Source organism: Hemitrygon akajei, chromosome 14 (assembly GCF_048418815.1).
Source record: "Hemitrygon akajei chromosome 14, sHemAka1.3, whole genome shotgun sequence".
NCBI classification, from domain to species: Eukaryota; Metazoa; Chordata; class Chondrichthyes; order Myliobatiformes; family Dasyatidae; genus Hemitrygon; species Hemitrygon akajei.
In genome coordinates this window covers 102,207,122-102,222,511 of record NC_133137.1, presented here as the reverse complement: position 1 = coordinate 102,222,511, position 15,390 = coordinate 102,207,122, and the positions used below count along the sequence as shown (strand labels likewise).

General features: G+C 39.8%; 1 protein-coding gene across 1 annotated transcript in view; it reads right to left on the bottom strand.

Annotated features, from left to right (window-relative positions):
* The window catches only part of col7a1l (collagen type VII alpha 1-like), a 420,731-nt gene that overhangs the window by 223,932 nt on the left and 181,409 nt on the right, over positions 1-15,390 (bottom strand). Inside the window, exons 43-50 of the mRNA XM_073066798.1 lie at positions 13,804-13,836; positions 12,864-12,935; positions 11,969-12,028; positions 8,826-8,861; positions 8,640-8,720; positions 7,255-7,287; positions 7,083-7,127; positions 827-898 (exon numbers count right to left, since the gene is read on the bottom strand). Coding sequence (XP_072922899.1) covers positions 827-898; positions 7,083-7,127; positions 7,255-7,287; positions 8,640-8,720; positions 8,826-8,861; positions 11,969-12,028; positions 12,864-12,935; positions 13,804-13,836 — 432 coding nt within the window. The remainder of the gene's footprint in view (positions 1-826; positions 899-7,082; positions 7,128-7,254; positions 7,288-8,639; positions 8,721-8,825; positions 8,862-11,968; positions 12,029-12,863; positions 12,936-13,803; positions 13,837-15,390) is intronic.

Sequence of the window (15,390 nt, the reverse complement as noted above, 5' to 3'; positions counted from 1 at the left end):
GGGGTAGTGTTAGAGATAGATATATTAGGGATGTTTAAGACACATTTAGATAGTCACATGAAATTGAGGAAAATGGAAGAATATGGGCATTATGTAGGCAGAAGAGATTAGCTTAGTTGATGACTGATTTAATTGGTTCAGCACAATATTCTGAGCTGAAAGACTTGTTCCTGTGCTGTACTGTTCTATGTTCTCTGTACTATGATACCAAGATACTCAGTACAATAGATGAGACCTTGCACAAACAGTCCTGCAAAGGGCAGTGGTATCAACTATGAACTTCACACCAATTGATATCACTGAACATGCCCTGCAATCACTGTATGTACATGGGTCAGACCATGAAGTAGCTGGATCATACATCACACATTATGAATACACTTTGGCTAAAAATAATTGGGTTTTAGATAAAATTCACTGGCACAGTGTATAGAAATGCTGCAAGTCCTGACAGAGTATGTAGTCTTTCAAGTTTAGTTGCTTTTCCTCTCAAATTCCTTTATTTTTCCATTCATAACCCAGTGTAATCAGAGTCCTTTTTTTCTGATACCACTTAATGGATTCTTCAAAACCTCTGTAATTTTGCTACCGGAAGTGTCACCCAGGTACAGGGGAAATATTGTGATAAAGCTGTAATTAGGGTGCCATTGATAAATTTCAAAAACTTTCCAGTCAAATGAGAGGATTCATGTGATGAGATTTGTTTTGGTGCTAGGTTTAGGCCTGCTAGTTGGAAGCCAAGCACTCTTAAGTTGTTACAGGAATAGATATTCTATTTCCCTGCAATCACAAAAAAAATACAGCATATATTTTTGGGGGTACTTGCCATTGCTCCTGCGTCTCCAGTATCTCCTTTAAGCCCTTTTTCTCCAGGCCGGCCAGGTAAGCCCAGTGGACCCTTTCAGATAATTTGAGAGCACATGAGAAAAGAAATTCTGTTTTATTTGCATTGTTGCCCTGTTCTCTATTAATATCTACTTCATTGGTTTGGCACACCTGATTTTTAAACTGCCAATAACACCTACACACTCATGGCTGAATGAAATGTGACTATCTTCTTTCACTAGTGTTTCCTGTCACACCCCACTACCACAACTGGTATCAGAGAAAAGAGATCCAAACTTTCAGAACTCGGTCCTACTGCTAATGCCCAACATCCGGCCAAGACTTCCTTGATAACATCTCCACGTTCATCACCTCCACCATCTGGAAAGGCAATGGGGTCTAGTGAATGGAATTACCATCTTCTCATTGTTACACACTATCCTAATTGAGATATTTATCTCCAATTTCTTGTCATTTCTGGGTCTAAATTCTCCATCCCATACCTAACTACAATGATGGAGCACATCATTACATAGACTCTACTGATTTGTGTGAAATTGAGCAGCACTGTGACACAGCTCCTATGATCCAGATCCAACACTGACCTCTGGTACTGTTGTGTGGAGGTTGCCTGTCCTCCCTGTGACTGCATGGGTTTCTGCCCAGATATTCTGGTTTCCTCTCACATTAACTAGATGTTAGATGGTCTTTGAAAATTGCTCTTTGTGTGTAGGTGAGTGGTAAAATATGGGAAGGGGGCAGAATAAAGTGGGATTGGTGTAGGTTCAGTGTAAATGGCTGGCTAGTGGTCAACATAGAGTTGGAGGACCAAAGAACCCATTTCCACAATGTCCGATTCAAATTTCACATGATGTCCAAAATAGTGCAAAGTCAAGTGGGGGCTTGGTCACTTGAAGGACTTTGAATTCTGATTTGTGTTGTTTCATAATACAAGTGTAGAGTCAATATAGTTTTCTTCTGGAAGTGATGCATAATATGAATCATTCTTGTCGGAGCTATGAAGCAGAACTTTCTGGATTTGTTTGGCTTGTGTGTGAAAACAGAGATAAAACCAAAGGAGAGTAGTTAGACCTGATCCATCCTTTAACAACAATGTCACGTTTATTGTCTTATGCACAAATACCCATATGCACAGGTGCAATGAAAAAAAACTTCCTTGAAATTAACGCAGATTAAAGGAGCAGGCAAGATACATCTCACCCATGATCTTATTCAATAGTACAGTTGGCCTAGTATCCTTAAAGCCTAGAAGTTATAGAATAATACGGATCAACACATTCATGCTGACCAAGGTACCCACCGAAGCTAGTTTTATTCATTACCCACATTTAGACATGTCCCTCTAAACCAGGGGTTCCCAGTCTTTTTTATGCCCTGGACCCCTACTATTAACTGAAGGGTCCATGGACCCCAGGTTGAGAACCTCTGCTCTAAACCAATCCTATCATGCACCTGCCCAAACATCTTTTTTGTAGCTGCCTCAATTACTTTCTCTGCAAAGGAGGTACAGAAGCCTGAACGCACACACTCAGCTTCTTCCCCTCTGCCATTTGATTTCTAAATGGACATTGAACCCACAACCACTACCTCACTACTTCTTTAATTTCTGTTTCTGTTCTTGCACTACTTATCTTAATTTAACTATTTAATATACATATATATACTTACTGTAGGTCTTTCTTGTATTTATCATGTATTGTGTTGTACTGCTGCTGCAAAGTTAACAAATTTCACGACATATGAGAATAAGTGTTCGGCACGGACTAGAAGGGCCAAGATGGCCTGTTTCCATGCTGTAATTGTTATATGTTGGTCATATTAAACACAATTTTGATTCATTCCATGTACACACCACCATGAGCAAGTTGCCCCCGAGGTCACTTTAATGCTTTCCACTTTCACCTTAAACTTGTGCCTTATACTTTTGTGTTTCTTTTCACTGGGTTAGGGTTGCATTCATCCTATCACTCATGATTTTGTACACTTCTATAAGGTCACCCCTTTGTCTTTTACACTCCAAGGAGTAAAGTCCTAGCCTATACCTCAGACCCTCACATCCTGGCAACATTCGCATAAACCAGCCTGTCTTCCACAGACTCTGTCTGCACTTCACACTGTACCTTGGTCAGCATGAGTGTGTTGTTAGCCAACATAATCGAAGATCTTTCCTACCATTCCCACTAACAGAGGATACAAAAGCCTGAAGGCATGTACCATAGAAGCTCAAAGACAGCTTCTATCCTCTTTTATAGGTCTTTTACACAGACTGCTGAACAACAGGGACTCTTGATCTCACATCCTACCTCATTATGGCCTTGCACCTTATTGTCTGCCTGCACTGCACTTACTCTGTATCTGTAACACTATATTCTGCATTCTGTTTTCCCTTGTAAGTTCATAAAACTGCTAATGCCCAAACCACCAGGACATGTTTTTCTTTTGTTTAAACAATTTTGCTTTCAACATCCTCCTTCAATAACTGAGGCCCACCACCTTTCCATCCCACAATTCCCCCTCCTCTCCTGCATGCATGCACATAACAGGGAGAGTGTGCATGCATACTAGATACTTATGTAGTCCAAATGAACAGAACTCTGCAATCTCCCATCCTTTTTATGTATATATTAAAAAATTAAATTTGAGAAAATTTAAGGACGGTTCAAATGTCCAAACAGCTATGTTCATTAGGATACAGCAATCAGTTCTAACCCTTGATTAGAACTTAATGTTCTAATCTTAATGTACCAAATGCATTCACTAAGTGCCTTTAACAGCACAAGAGCTGGAGCTCCCTTCTTTGTGAGATGGTCAGCTAGTAGTTCGTTTGTAGTTGACCATAACACATGATGAATTTTCCGTGTCTTTGATGCTGGTTATCTCTAGACAAAGCTTCTTTTCTGTAACTGACTTGGTGGATTTGACAGCATCAACCAGAGAGAGTTGTCTGTGACACAAGTTATATGTAGTTACTGTCCTTTGGGTCACCATGGAAAAGCTCAGAATAGTGTGCCCAGAAAAACAGTATTGTCAATACCTTCAGAAATTGTAAGGGTTTTTCCTGCCAACGTACTCCTTACAACTCTTCAGATTTTTTACGATTGCCAATAGAGAGGTGAAAATCTTGCCTCAATGAAATTTCCCCCTTTGAGTAGATCCATCAGGGAGATTTCCAAGTGAGGCTTCGTTGAAGACAACGAGTCTCAGTGAGCTGCCTTTTCCAAGCTGTTGGAACTTTTTCAGATTGAATTCTGCACACCATCTTGTTTGCCTCATGTAAAGTTTGTACTGTGGCATTTTTTGTGCTGGATGTCAAGTTGTAGGCACCAAACGTGGAGTCAGATCTGCTGTGCCTTGCCACTCGTAGAATCTGACCTACCTTTGGCCTAAGTTGCTCCACTTCAGCTTCACTGGGGGAAGCATCCCGTTGTGTGGCACGAGGATTCCACACGGATTGTCTGAAGATTCCCAATGTAGCTATCTTGTTGCAGTTGTACTGTTCCATCAACAGCAAGGATGTCTATCTATCCCTACATAGCAGAATCTGTCACGTTCCTTCCATCCAACCTGAAAAGCTGAGGGATAACTGTTGTGGCGGAGTTTTGTGAGACTCCCCATATGAAGTTATCTACATGACAGGCAAGTATTCCAATCACATGATACCCTGAATCTTGCCAGCAAAAACAGCTGGATCCACTTGTGACATCTTTCCAACATTATTTCCTTGACCATTTTATACCGGTAGATAGACCCTGCACATATTTTTTGAGTTTCCAGTGTTCCTTCACTCTGGCTTCAGGAGGGGTTTAATGTAAATGTCAGCTGATAGCTCCATTCCCTGAAAGATTGCAGATTTAAGTCCATGCGATGGGGTTGCCAATGCTTTTGACATATCACTGAGAGAAGTAGCCAGAGAAACTCTGATGCACATGTTGAAAAGTCTCTTTGGAATTCTTCTATGTTTAGTTCCTCAAAACCTCTAGCCACCAGACGTGCTTTTGGTATAATTCCTGTTGGGATTTCTTTCAGGGTGCACACCTATCTTGTAGACACTATCTTTTGGCGAATGTCTCTAGCTTCCTCAAACACTCCATTATTTCTCCAACTTCTGATTTTATCCTATTTTGCAGATTCAAATGACACCTCTTCAGTTACTAGGACATCTTCATCTTGATATATCTCAGATGTTCACTTCGTCTATACTGGATTCAGTATGAAGTCTGTCTACACGTGACATGTCGACTGACCCCACAGTGACCGTGACTGGTTTTAGGTAATTCAAGTTGTACCTACTTTTGTTTCTTCCGGTGGCTTTGCCTGTTCGGCCTAATAATTCAGCTTTGTATGAGAGACCAGCGTTTGGGTCTACAAATCTCAGTTTGTCCTGTTTTAAGACAAAGTTCCGTGTTGTCTTTGCACTTGTGGTCATTTCTGTTCAGGTAAGTCTGTTGAGTTCCCAACTACACTCTCTTCTGCACTCTGTGCCATCATTGAACAACTCTGTTGGGACCTTAGCTGTACTCCCCTCATCCCTGTCTGTGCTACATGACTGTGTGCACACATGCGCATATCAGGGAGAGTGCACATGCATACTAAATACTTACATAGTCCAAATGAGCAGAACTCAACAAAGACATAGGGGCAGAATTAGGCCTTTTGGCTCATCGAGTCTGCTCTACCATTCCATCATGTCTGATTTATTATCCCTCTCAACCCTATTTTCCTGCCTTCTCCCCATAACCTGAGACGTCCTTACTAATCAAGAACCTATCAACCTCCACTATAAATATACCCAGTGGCTCTGCTGCCGTCTGTGGAAATGAATTCCACAATTCACCACCCTCTGGCTAAAGAAATTACTCTTCAGCTCAGTTCTAAAGGGATGTCCCTTTATTTTAAGGCTGTGCCCTCTGGTCCTAAACGCCCCCACTATAAGGAACATCCTCTTCACATCTACTCTACCCTTTCAATATTCAATAGGTTTCAATGCGATCACTCTGCATTCTTCAAAACTTCAGTGAGTACAGCCACAAAACCATCATGCTCCTCACGTGTTATCTCTTTCATTCCCAGAATAATTCTCATGAACCTCTTCTTGAATCTCTCCAATGCCGGCACACCTTTTCTTAGATAAGGGGGCCTAAAGTGCTCATAATACACCAAGGGTGGTCTGACCAATGCCTTATAAAGCCTCAGCATTACATTCTTGCTTTCATATTCTAGTTCTCTCAAAATGAATGCTAACATTGCATTTGCCTTCCTTACCACTGACTGAAATTGCAAGTTAACCTTTATGGAACCCTGCACAAGGGCTCCCAATTCCCTTTGCAGCTTTGATTTGTGAATTTTCTCCCCGTTTAGAAGTTCATCTATACCTTTACTCCTTCTACCAATGAGCATGACCATACACTTCTCAACAACTATATTCCATCTGCCACTTCTTTGCACATTTTTTTAATCTAATGTGGTCCTTCTGCAACACCACATGCCCCCCTACTTATCTTCATATCATTGCAAACTTGGCCATAAAGCCATCAATTCAGTCATCCAAATCATTGACATACAATGTGAAAGAAGCAGTCCCAACACTGACCTCTGCAGAACACCAGAAAAATCCCCTTTATTGTGCTGTCCTAATGCAATGATGTATTGAAATGAATTGTATGGATCGTATGCAAACCAAGTTTTTCATTGTACCTCAGTAAATGTGACAATAACAAACCAATTAATTACATTTCCTTTGCAGCTTAGTGATGTCCTTCCTGTAACAGGGGGGCCAAAACTGGACACAATAGTCCATGTGTGGCCACACCAATGTCTTGTAAAACTGCAGCATAATGTCCCAACTTTTATCCTTAGTGCCAGACTGACGAAGCATGCCAAGATGCCCTTTTCACTGCCCTGTTTACCTATGACACCATTTTCAGCGAACTATGTATTCCGAGGTCCCTTTGTCCACAATATTCCCCAGGCCTGTATCAATCCTATCCTGGTTTGAACTCTTGTTTATCTGACAGTTTACTTATGTTCATAATTCAATTACTTCAGAGGGTATCCAAATCTGTACTTGATATAATTTTCAAGTCTATTGTAGTTTGTGCTTGCAGAGCTGTAGACGTCAATTTCTCCAGCAGTTATAGGATGCAATTGCCATTCAATGACTGTTTCAGTCAAGAGAAGCTCAGACGGCTCCCACACACAGCAATTAACAGAGGATATCAAAGTGATTTCATTCTCACCCGCAGTCCACGCTCCCCTGTGAAACCTGGAGGACCCATTTCACCCTAATTAGAAAATAAATCAGTAAATCAACAGTGATTTGGAAATGGGATCAAATCATTTAGCAAAATGTTAACATATAGCATCATTCTCAACAATGAATTGGAAATCACATAAGCTGGATGGCTGTACCTTGCCTGATTCACCTTTTTGACCCTTTGCCCCCTGTTAAGAACAAGATATACAGATTAAACAATACTCTCTGGCTACAGTAACAAGTCACAGAATCATCATATCTATTTCAAAAACATTTGCTTCTAATTATTCCAGAATTTGGTCTTCTATCATTAGGCGAACATTCTGAGAGGCAATGAGGAGGCCCAGTCAGGGCTACCTCCACTCTTAAGTAAAGGATAATCCTGGGAGGCTCCATAGAACAAGCCCAATGAAGAAAAACAGCAGACTATCCTTGCATGCAGGGAAACAAAATCTTCAGAAGGTATTTCTCTCAACTGTTGCTAACACAGTGAAAAGGTCGACACTGGTGTTATACACCACTTATTGCATACCATCATTAAGCACCCGCACCAACTGGGACTTGCTGTTCTCTTGTCAGCACCATCAGGGAGGAGGTACAGGAGCTTGAAGACACACAACATTTTAGGAACAGCTTCTTCCCGTCCGCCAGCAGATTTCCAAATGGTCCAAACACTACCTCAGTATTTCTATCTTTTGTACTATTCAGTAATTTATTTTTGCTACTTATAGTAACTTTATATGTCTTGTGCTGTACTGTTGTCACAATGCATTTCATGACATACTATAGGTCAGTGATAATAAACCTGATTCTGACTCTCTTGAATCAGAGAGCAACATGGTGGTTTTATTGGCTCTGCCTTTCCTTCCCAGTGATCTCTCTGAGGAAGCTTTTTGTCATTGCTTAATATCTTTACATCGTCCTCCATGTTTTCATTCTCCTCCTTACCAAACTGTGGTATCAGCTGTATCTCTGATGCTGCAGTCTCTTGCCTGAATTAAATGTTTATAGGTTAAAGTCACACTTGAGAGGATTGAGCGCAGAACTCTAGACTGACTCTCCAGTGCTACAATGGGAATTTTTTGTTTACGTACACCTGAGGAACCATACATCCCTATTGTCTTTCTGGCTCAGTAGTTTTCACTCGCGATCTATATACCTTGTAAAGGGATAAGAAAGAATCAAAGTGTGGGAGGGAAGTATGAAAGAAGTGCAAATTGATTTTTCAACAGCATAGGATGATCTATGCAACTTATACCAACAGTCACACTGTCCTCATTCTTCCAGAGATATTCCCTTTGACATATTCATCATCTCTGCCTCCACCTCTTTCAACTTTAAACTAACTTGATTTCTCTCTTTCCCTGCTTTGATATAGCATCTTTGACCCAAACATTCACACTGCTTCTCTTTCAACAAATGTTGCCTGCCCTGCTGCTTCCGGTACCTTTTAATTTTTATTCCTGTTTAAAAGTCGATCCTTGACAAACAGACACAGCCCATCACAACAGCTCATATATAGCCTTTAAGTTTTACTTACATCTTTACCTCTTAATCCGATAGGGCCTGGGTTTCCTGGAGCACCAGGACTCCCCTCTTTCCCATCCATGCCGATTTCACCCTATCCAAACAAGAAAACTTTAGTTTTTATTTGCAGTTTACAGCTGTTGTTGGCAGAGTAGAAAGCAGTGTCACATTAAGTATGAACAGCACAATTTGATCTTGCCTTTTCACCCGGTCTCCCCGATAAGCCAACATTCCCCTGTTGAAATAACAGAAATGAACAGTCCATTAGAAAATTGTGCCATTTGCGACTATTAAAACTTGTGACACAATTTTACCTAAAACACATGATAAATTATGATGCAGAGTATTAAAGTAGTGGTCAGTAGCACAGTTATAAATATATGCCTATTGGGATAGTGTTCCCTTCATGATGTTAGGTGTAAAGCATCTGATAGCCCACAAGGTTGGGTGGGACTACAACTAAAGGCTATGGGTTAAGGGTGAAAGGGGAAAAGTTTAAGGGCTAAATGAGGGGAAATTTCTTCACTCAAATGGTCTTGAGAGTGTGGAATGAGCTGACAGCATAAGTGGTGCATACATTGTTTAAGAGAAGTTTGGATAGATACGGTGGTGCTCAAAAGTTTATGAACCCTGTATAATTTTCTCTGATCACATTTTAGGTCATACTTATGCAGAAATACAGAAAATTCTACAGGGTTCACAAACTTTCCAGCATCACTGTACGTGGATGGGAGGCATCTCGAGAGTTATGGTCCCAGTGCAGGTCAATGAGAGTAGGCAGTTTAAATGGTTCAGCACAGGCTAGATGGGCCAAAGGGCCTGGTTCTGTGCTGTACTTCTCTATGATTCTAAGAACGTTGACAACACTGAACCACATTAGGAGGCATTCATGTGGGCAGCTCAAAGCTTAATAGTTGTAAGGATCAGCCAATAGAAGGTTTAGGGAGAGAATTCCTTTTTCCCTTGGGGCTCAGCTGCTAATGACAGAGTGGTGAAAATCAGAGATGTTTTGTGATGTTTCTGCTAAGGAGGAGTGGGATCAAGGAGATCTGAAAACAAGAGAGCGAGCCTTTGGTATGTTGTATACCGGGTGAAACGCGAAGTCTTTGGGGGTATCTGCAAGTCTGTGTCTTTGCTGTTGCTTTGCTCACAGCTCAGCGCTCGGTGGCAGTGCCAAAGCTTTTTTTTGCTGGTGGGGGGGGAAGGGGGATTATTGCTTGCTGCCGCTTATGTGAGGGTGGGAGGGGAGCTGGGGGGGGGGGGGGTACTTTGGGGTTGTTCACTCTTTCGGGCACTCCTCTGGTTTTGTGGATGGCTGTGAAGAAAAAGCATTTCAGGATTTATATTGTATACATTCCTCTGACATTAAATTGGACCCTTGAACCTTTGAGAGTAAGAATTTAAATTTGAGACATTGCTGAACTGGATTCCGGTGCAGATCCATAAGCCAAGGACTGTTGGGTGAACAGGACTTGTTAATGAGAAGCAGAGAGTGAATGAGCTCAAGTTTATGCAAGGAAGAAAGGCAGGGGTTTTCCCAGGAGCTCAGTTTTTACGGCTAGAAGTCACAAAGCAGTCAAAGTGGATTTCAACAGCAGATGAGCTGAGGCACTGTTTAATTTGAAACCACCCCACTGAGACAACAGGATCAAATTTGGACAAATAAGTGATAAAGTGGCATCTGCAATATTTTCTGATGGAAATCTATTCATAGCAATTGGAAATTCCTGAATTTCACACTGTAAAGGCACAAGAGTCTATTGAATTTTGCATTTTGTGGAGTCAGAAAACAACAGAGCTCTCTTCATGGCTCCATTAAATAAAGTGAACAAGGGGAAGATTCAGCACCAGCTGTCATCCTGTTAATATACATCACAACTCCTTAGAGCTGAGTGGGATAATAGAGTCAGAAGATATTGTCATGACTAGTCCTAATGCTAATTATTTTTGAATGTCATTTGTCAGAAACTTGATGGCATCATTTCTCATTATGCTTTAAATCCCAAATGGGAAATATTATTACATAGTGTTTCGCAATTCTGCTTTCAGAAACAGTTGTTTGGTGACACATAAGCAACTTCCCACTCAAACATCAAAGAGCAGACAGTTATTAAGACCAAATTAATTCTCGTGTGCCATCATTATTATCAAGTCTTTGCATGTCATGTATGATGGTGCTGGAGAAACAATAAAAACATCAACTTCAAATTAAGAGCATTTGCTTCAGTTTGTGAAAGTTCCATTCTCCCGACAAGACAACCAAATGACTGGACTAAGGGAAACTCACAATACTCAATAAATATGAATTAAATAGATGGCAATAAGTGGGCATAGTTATAGAGGCATAGAGCTATAGAATTGTATAGCACCGAAATGGGTCTTTTGGCCTTCAAGTTCATGCTAACCTTTTGTTCATCTACTCAAATCTCATTTGCCTGCATTAGGTCCATATCCTTCTATGCCTTGCCTGTTTAAGTGTCTGACCAAATGTCTCTTCAACTTAATAATTGATCAGTGAATCCAGAAGGTCCTCTAGCCATGACTTCCAAATATCAACCACTCTCTAAAATTAAAACTATCACATAAAATCCCTTTAAAACCTCCTTCCTCTCACCTATACTCTCAGATTTTAATGTATCCCTTCCCCCGAATCTAACTGAACTATGCCTCTTATAATTTTTCATACCTCTATTAAGTTACTCCTGAGCCTGATTAGCTCTGGGCAAAACAAACCCAATGTTATCTTCTGTCTCTGCATAACTAAAGTCTTCCAATCCAGGCAACGTCCTGGTAAATCTCCCTTTGCAACCTCTTCACCATAACTGCAAGCCTTCTAATAGCATGGTGGTCCAAACTGCAAACAATACTCCCAAGTGCAGTCTAACAGTGTTTTGTTAAATTCTGTTGGAAAGGGAAATGTTCATTGGAAACTCTATTGTGGGAGCCTATTCCCATTTCAAAGATAGAGTGAGCTAAGGTGAACACCAGATATTGTGCAGATGTTGTTAGTCTTGAGCAACACACACAAAATGCTGGAAGAACTCAGCGTCAGGCAGCATCTCTGGAGGGGAATAATCAGTCAACATTTTGGGCCAAGACCTTTCATCAGTGAGCTAAGGTGGGACATTTATTCAAAGTCAGATATAATTGACACATGTATCTTAAGGAGTCATCTCTCTACCATGTATCAGATACATTTAATTGGTTTTTAAATGCTAACCTCTTAATACAAAATATGGAAGATGACAATCATATGACAGATTAGAAAACACATTCAAAAACATACATCCCATTGCTGTCAGAGATAAACTGTCTCCATGATAGAAAACTTCTGTTACTCACCCTTTCACCTGGTTCTCCTTTGGGGCCAGGTTGACCTGGAATTCCATATCCTGGGCTTCCCTTTAAAGATAAATTTATCACAGTTTAAAACAAAAAGGTAGGCTTTCCTGGAGAGAGAATGCCTTAGAGCAGAAGGCTTTTGTGAAGCACTGTTAAGTACAATATTTCACGTGGGTATGGATGTTGGGTGTTGAAGACAAGAGGGGAAGCTGGACAGGAAGTACACCTCTGGAAACACAGGCTGAGTAGCCACGGTTTACTTTGATGTGCATCCAGAGAGTGGTATTCCTAACTTGCCCAAATCAATCCTTTACCCTTTTACTGAGTATTAGTTAATGACATAATTACCCACAATAGGGGCTGACAATAAATGCAAGATCTTAAGCTTCTTATTCTTCCATCAGTTGCAAGTGATGAGAAGTTTTAAGTTATGGGAACTGACGAAATTTTAGAAGTTCCCTCTCCAGTTATAGGCACTAACCAGGCATCTCACTGCAGCCTACAAATCCTTGTATCCTTTAAGACCATGAGCAGAGTTCATCTGGCACAAATTTGAATGTCAAATTTGCAAATAGAGTCACTTGTCTGCTATCTGCTTGTTAATAATGCTGCAATTTGAATCAGATCAAAAAATGATGAAGAATTGGAATGAATGTGAAGAATTATCAGCTGACTTAATTAAAGGAGCATTTCAGCCTCCATCCCAGTGACATGGTTTCCTTGTATCTCTAAGTAAACAGGGGCTAAAGTTTACTCAGATTAGCCAATTTGCAATACATGTGGCCTGATGAGCTATGTTAAATGATGTGCTATTGTTTTTCAACTAGATTGAATTTTGGAAGTGTATAATTCATGTGTAAAGCTCATTGTGCCATTGGGAAAATTTAACTAGTACCTTTTCACCTTTAATCCCTTGGATCCCTTGATTGCCTTTGGGTCCCATAGGTCCAGGTGGTCCAACATCTCCCTGCCAGAAAGAGAATGCATCCAATCAAATGCTTGAATCAGATTTAATAGTGTTTGGTTTAATAATAATCAAAATAGTATACAGGTATGGAGAAAGCCGCTGACTATGAAACTCACTATATTTTTCTTCAAAAGAACTGGTAATGAAAGACTTTCTGCATCACACAATCCTACTCTCAAGTTAGCAACTGGTTTCACCACAGAATAAATTTTTATTGTACTCAAACTGCTGTACCATTTATGACATTGATAAAGGTTACATTGCTCAACTTTGCACAAGTAACAGTGTCCATTTATAACTTAGCTTACTTCGATTTACTTATAAGAGGTACATATATGATGGAGGTCCCTTTAACCTTGTGACTTGTCAAGATCCACGATGAGGATATGTAACATTGACAGCCACCTCCCATAAGTGATGGATATGTTAACATGAATGCTTTCACCTTAAGTAGACAGGTCTGAAGAATAATCATATTTCTACCTTCAGCATATTTTGTTTGATTTCACTGACAAAGTAGTGAAAGGAGAGACCAACATTTTAAACTGCTCCCAAAATTATTTTTGTCTCCTGGATTGTCAGCTCTCCAAGTATCACTAAAGATATTTTCTTGGAGAAATAGTACGAGGAAGTTACATTTAATTTTCATTTCCTTTGACCAATTTAAACCATTAGTTTGATGTTTGGCAGGGTGAAGTTTTTAAGAATATGGCAACCTCGCATTAATCTGATTTGTCATATGGCATTCAATCAGAATTTGCTTATGTGGGCACAAATTATCAATAAAAGGAAAATTTTCTTTTCAACAATTTATATCATAAACCAATTGAATGATTTCAAGACTTCGTGCAAAGAACTAATCACTTACCCGAGCTCCTTTATTCCCAGTGGGTCCCACTATCTAAGATGAATAAAAGAAAGAATTGAAACACTTATATTTATACTTTAATTTCCTATTGCTGATTAAATGAATCCATTTTCTCATAATGCACAAGAATTTTAAGAAATATTCAAAAGTCCTTTTAAAAAGAGGCATTGATAACTATACTGGATACAGTATTTATTGATAAAACGGATGACTGGAAAATTGCAGGTGTGATTCCGCTATTTAAGAAGGGTAGGAGGCAACAGAAAGGAATCTATAGACCTGTTAGCCTGACATCAGTGGTTAGGAAGTTGTTGGAATCAATTTTTAGGATGAGATTATGGAGTACTTGGAGGCATATGACAAGATAGAGGGCAAGGACAGAGAGTTAAAAATCTATAAATAATTTAGTGTTTCAAAGAATGTTTTTATTTTTCTCAAGGGTGAATGGACATCTGAAGCACATTATCGAATGAACAATGTAGTTTTAGAAGAACTTTTCATTCTGTTGGAAGGAATGTTATCGCAGTTTGGTAAAGGAGTTAATTGATTCAGCTTTATTTTTACATTTGATAAAGTACAGGTAAAACACTTGGCACTCAGAGCAAGCATTGTATACAGAGAACATTTGGAAGTGCAGGTATACTATGTCAAACCTCTCTGCTGCAATATCCTTAGCGGCCACAGGGTGGACACTTTATTAGCTTGAATAAATATTTGAAACTGTCGAATAGAGCCAACGAAATGAATCAAAATCAGGGTTAATATCACCAGCATAAGTGGTGAAATTTGTTGTTTGTACACAGAGTGTTAGTCCTGAAGGAAGTTCAAAGAGAAGGTCATCTCAGTTTATTTCTCAGCATTCAGCTGTAACAGACTTTCACACATCCTGGCCTTTATATCATACAGGCATGTTTGAGGTGAATGAAGGAGGCAGTCTAGTGCTGACTTGTGTATTGAGAATAAAAAAATCAAACTGTGGACTAGTGAAGATAAACACAAGTAAACTTCATAGTAAACCCACTGAGGTTAAAAAAGGTGAGGGCTAACTATTTGAAAGTTCAAAATAAATTTTAAAACCAGAATACATTTATGTCACCTCATGCAACCCCGAGATTCTTTTTCCTGTAGGCATACTCAGCAAATCTATAGAACAGTAACTGTAACAGGATCAATGACAGATAAAGGAGAGCACAGGAGACAACAAACTCTGCAAATATAAATAAATAATGAGAACACAAGATAACAAGATAAAGAGTTCTTAAAGTGAGATCATTGGTCAATAGATGAGTGTAGTTACCTCCTTTTGTTCAAGAGCCTCATGGCTGAGGGATAGTAACTGTTCTTGATCCTGGATCCCCTGATTCCTTCCCCTTGTAGATAACTGAACACTGCCAATTCTTTTATCATTTTTTTTTCCTTTTAAGGGGAATATTCTGTTAGATTGCTTTATTTATTCTGCTGGTTTTTATCCTATTTAACTGTTAAATGAAGCCTGGCTCGTCGTGAGTAATTTGGATAAACCAGATTTGCAGTCTATCTCAAGGTTCCTTGCACCATAATTTTACTCAATTCTCCGCAGGCAGTCAA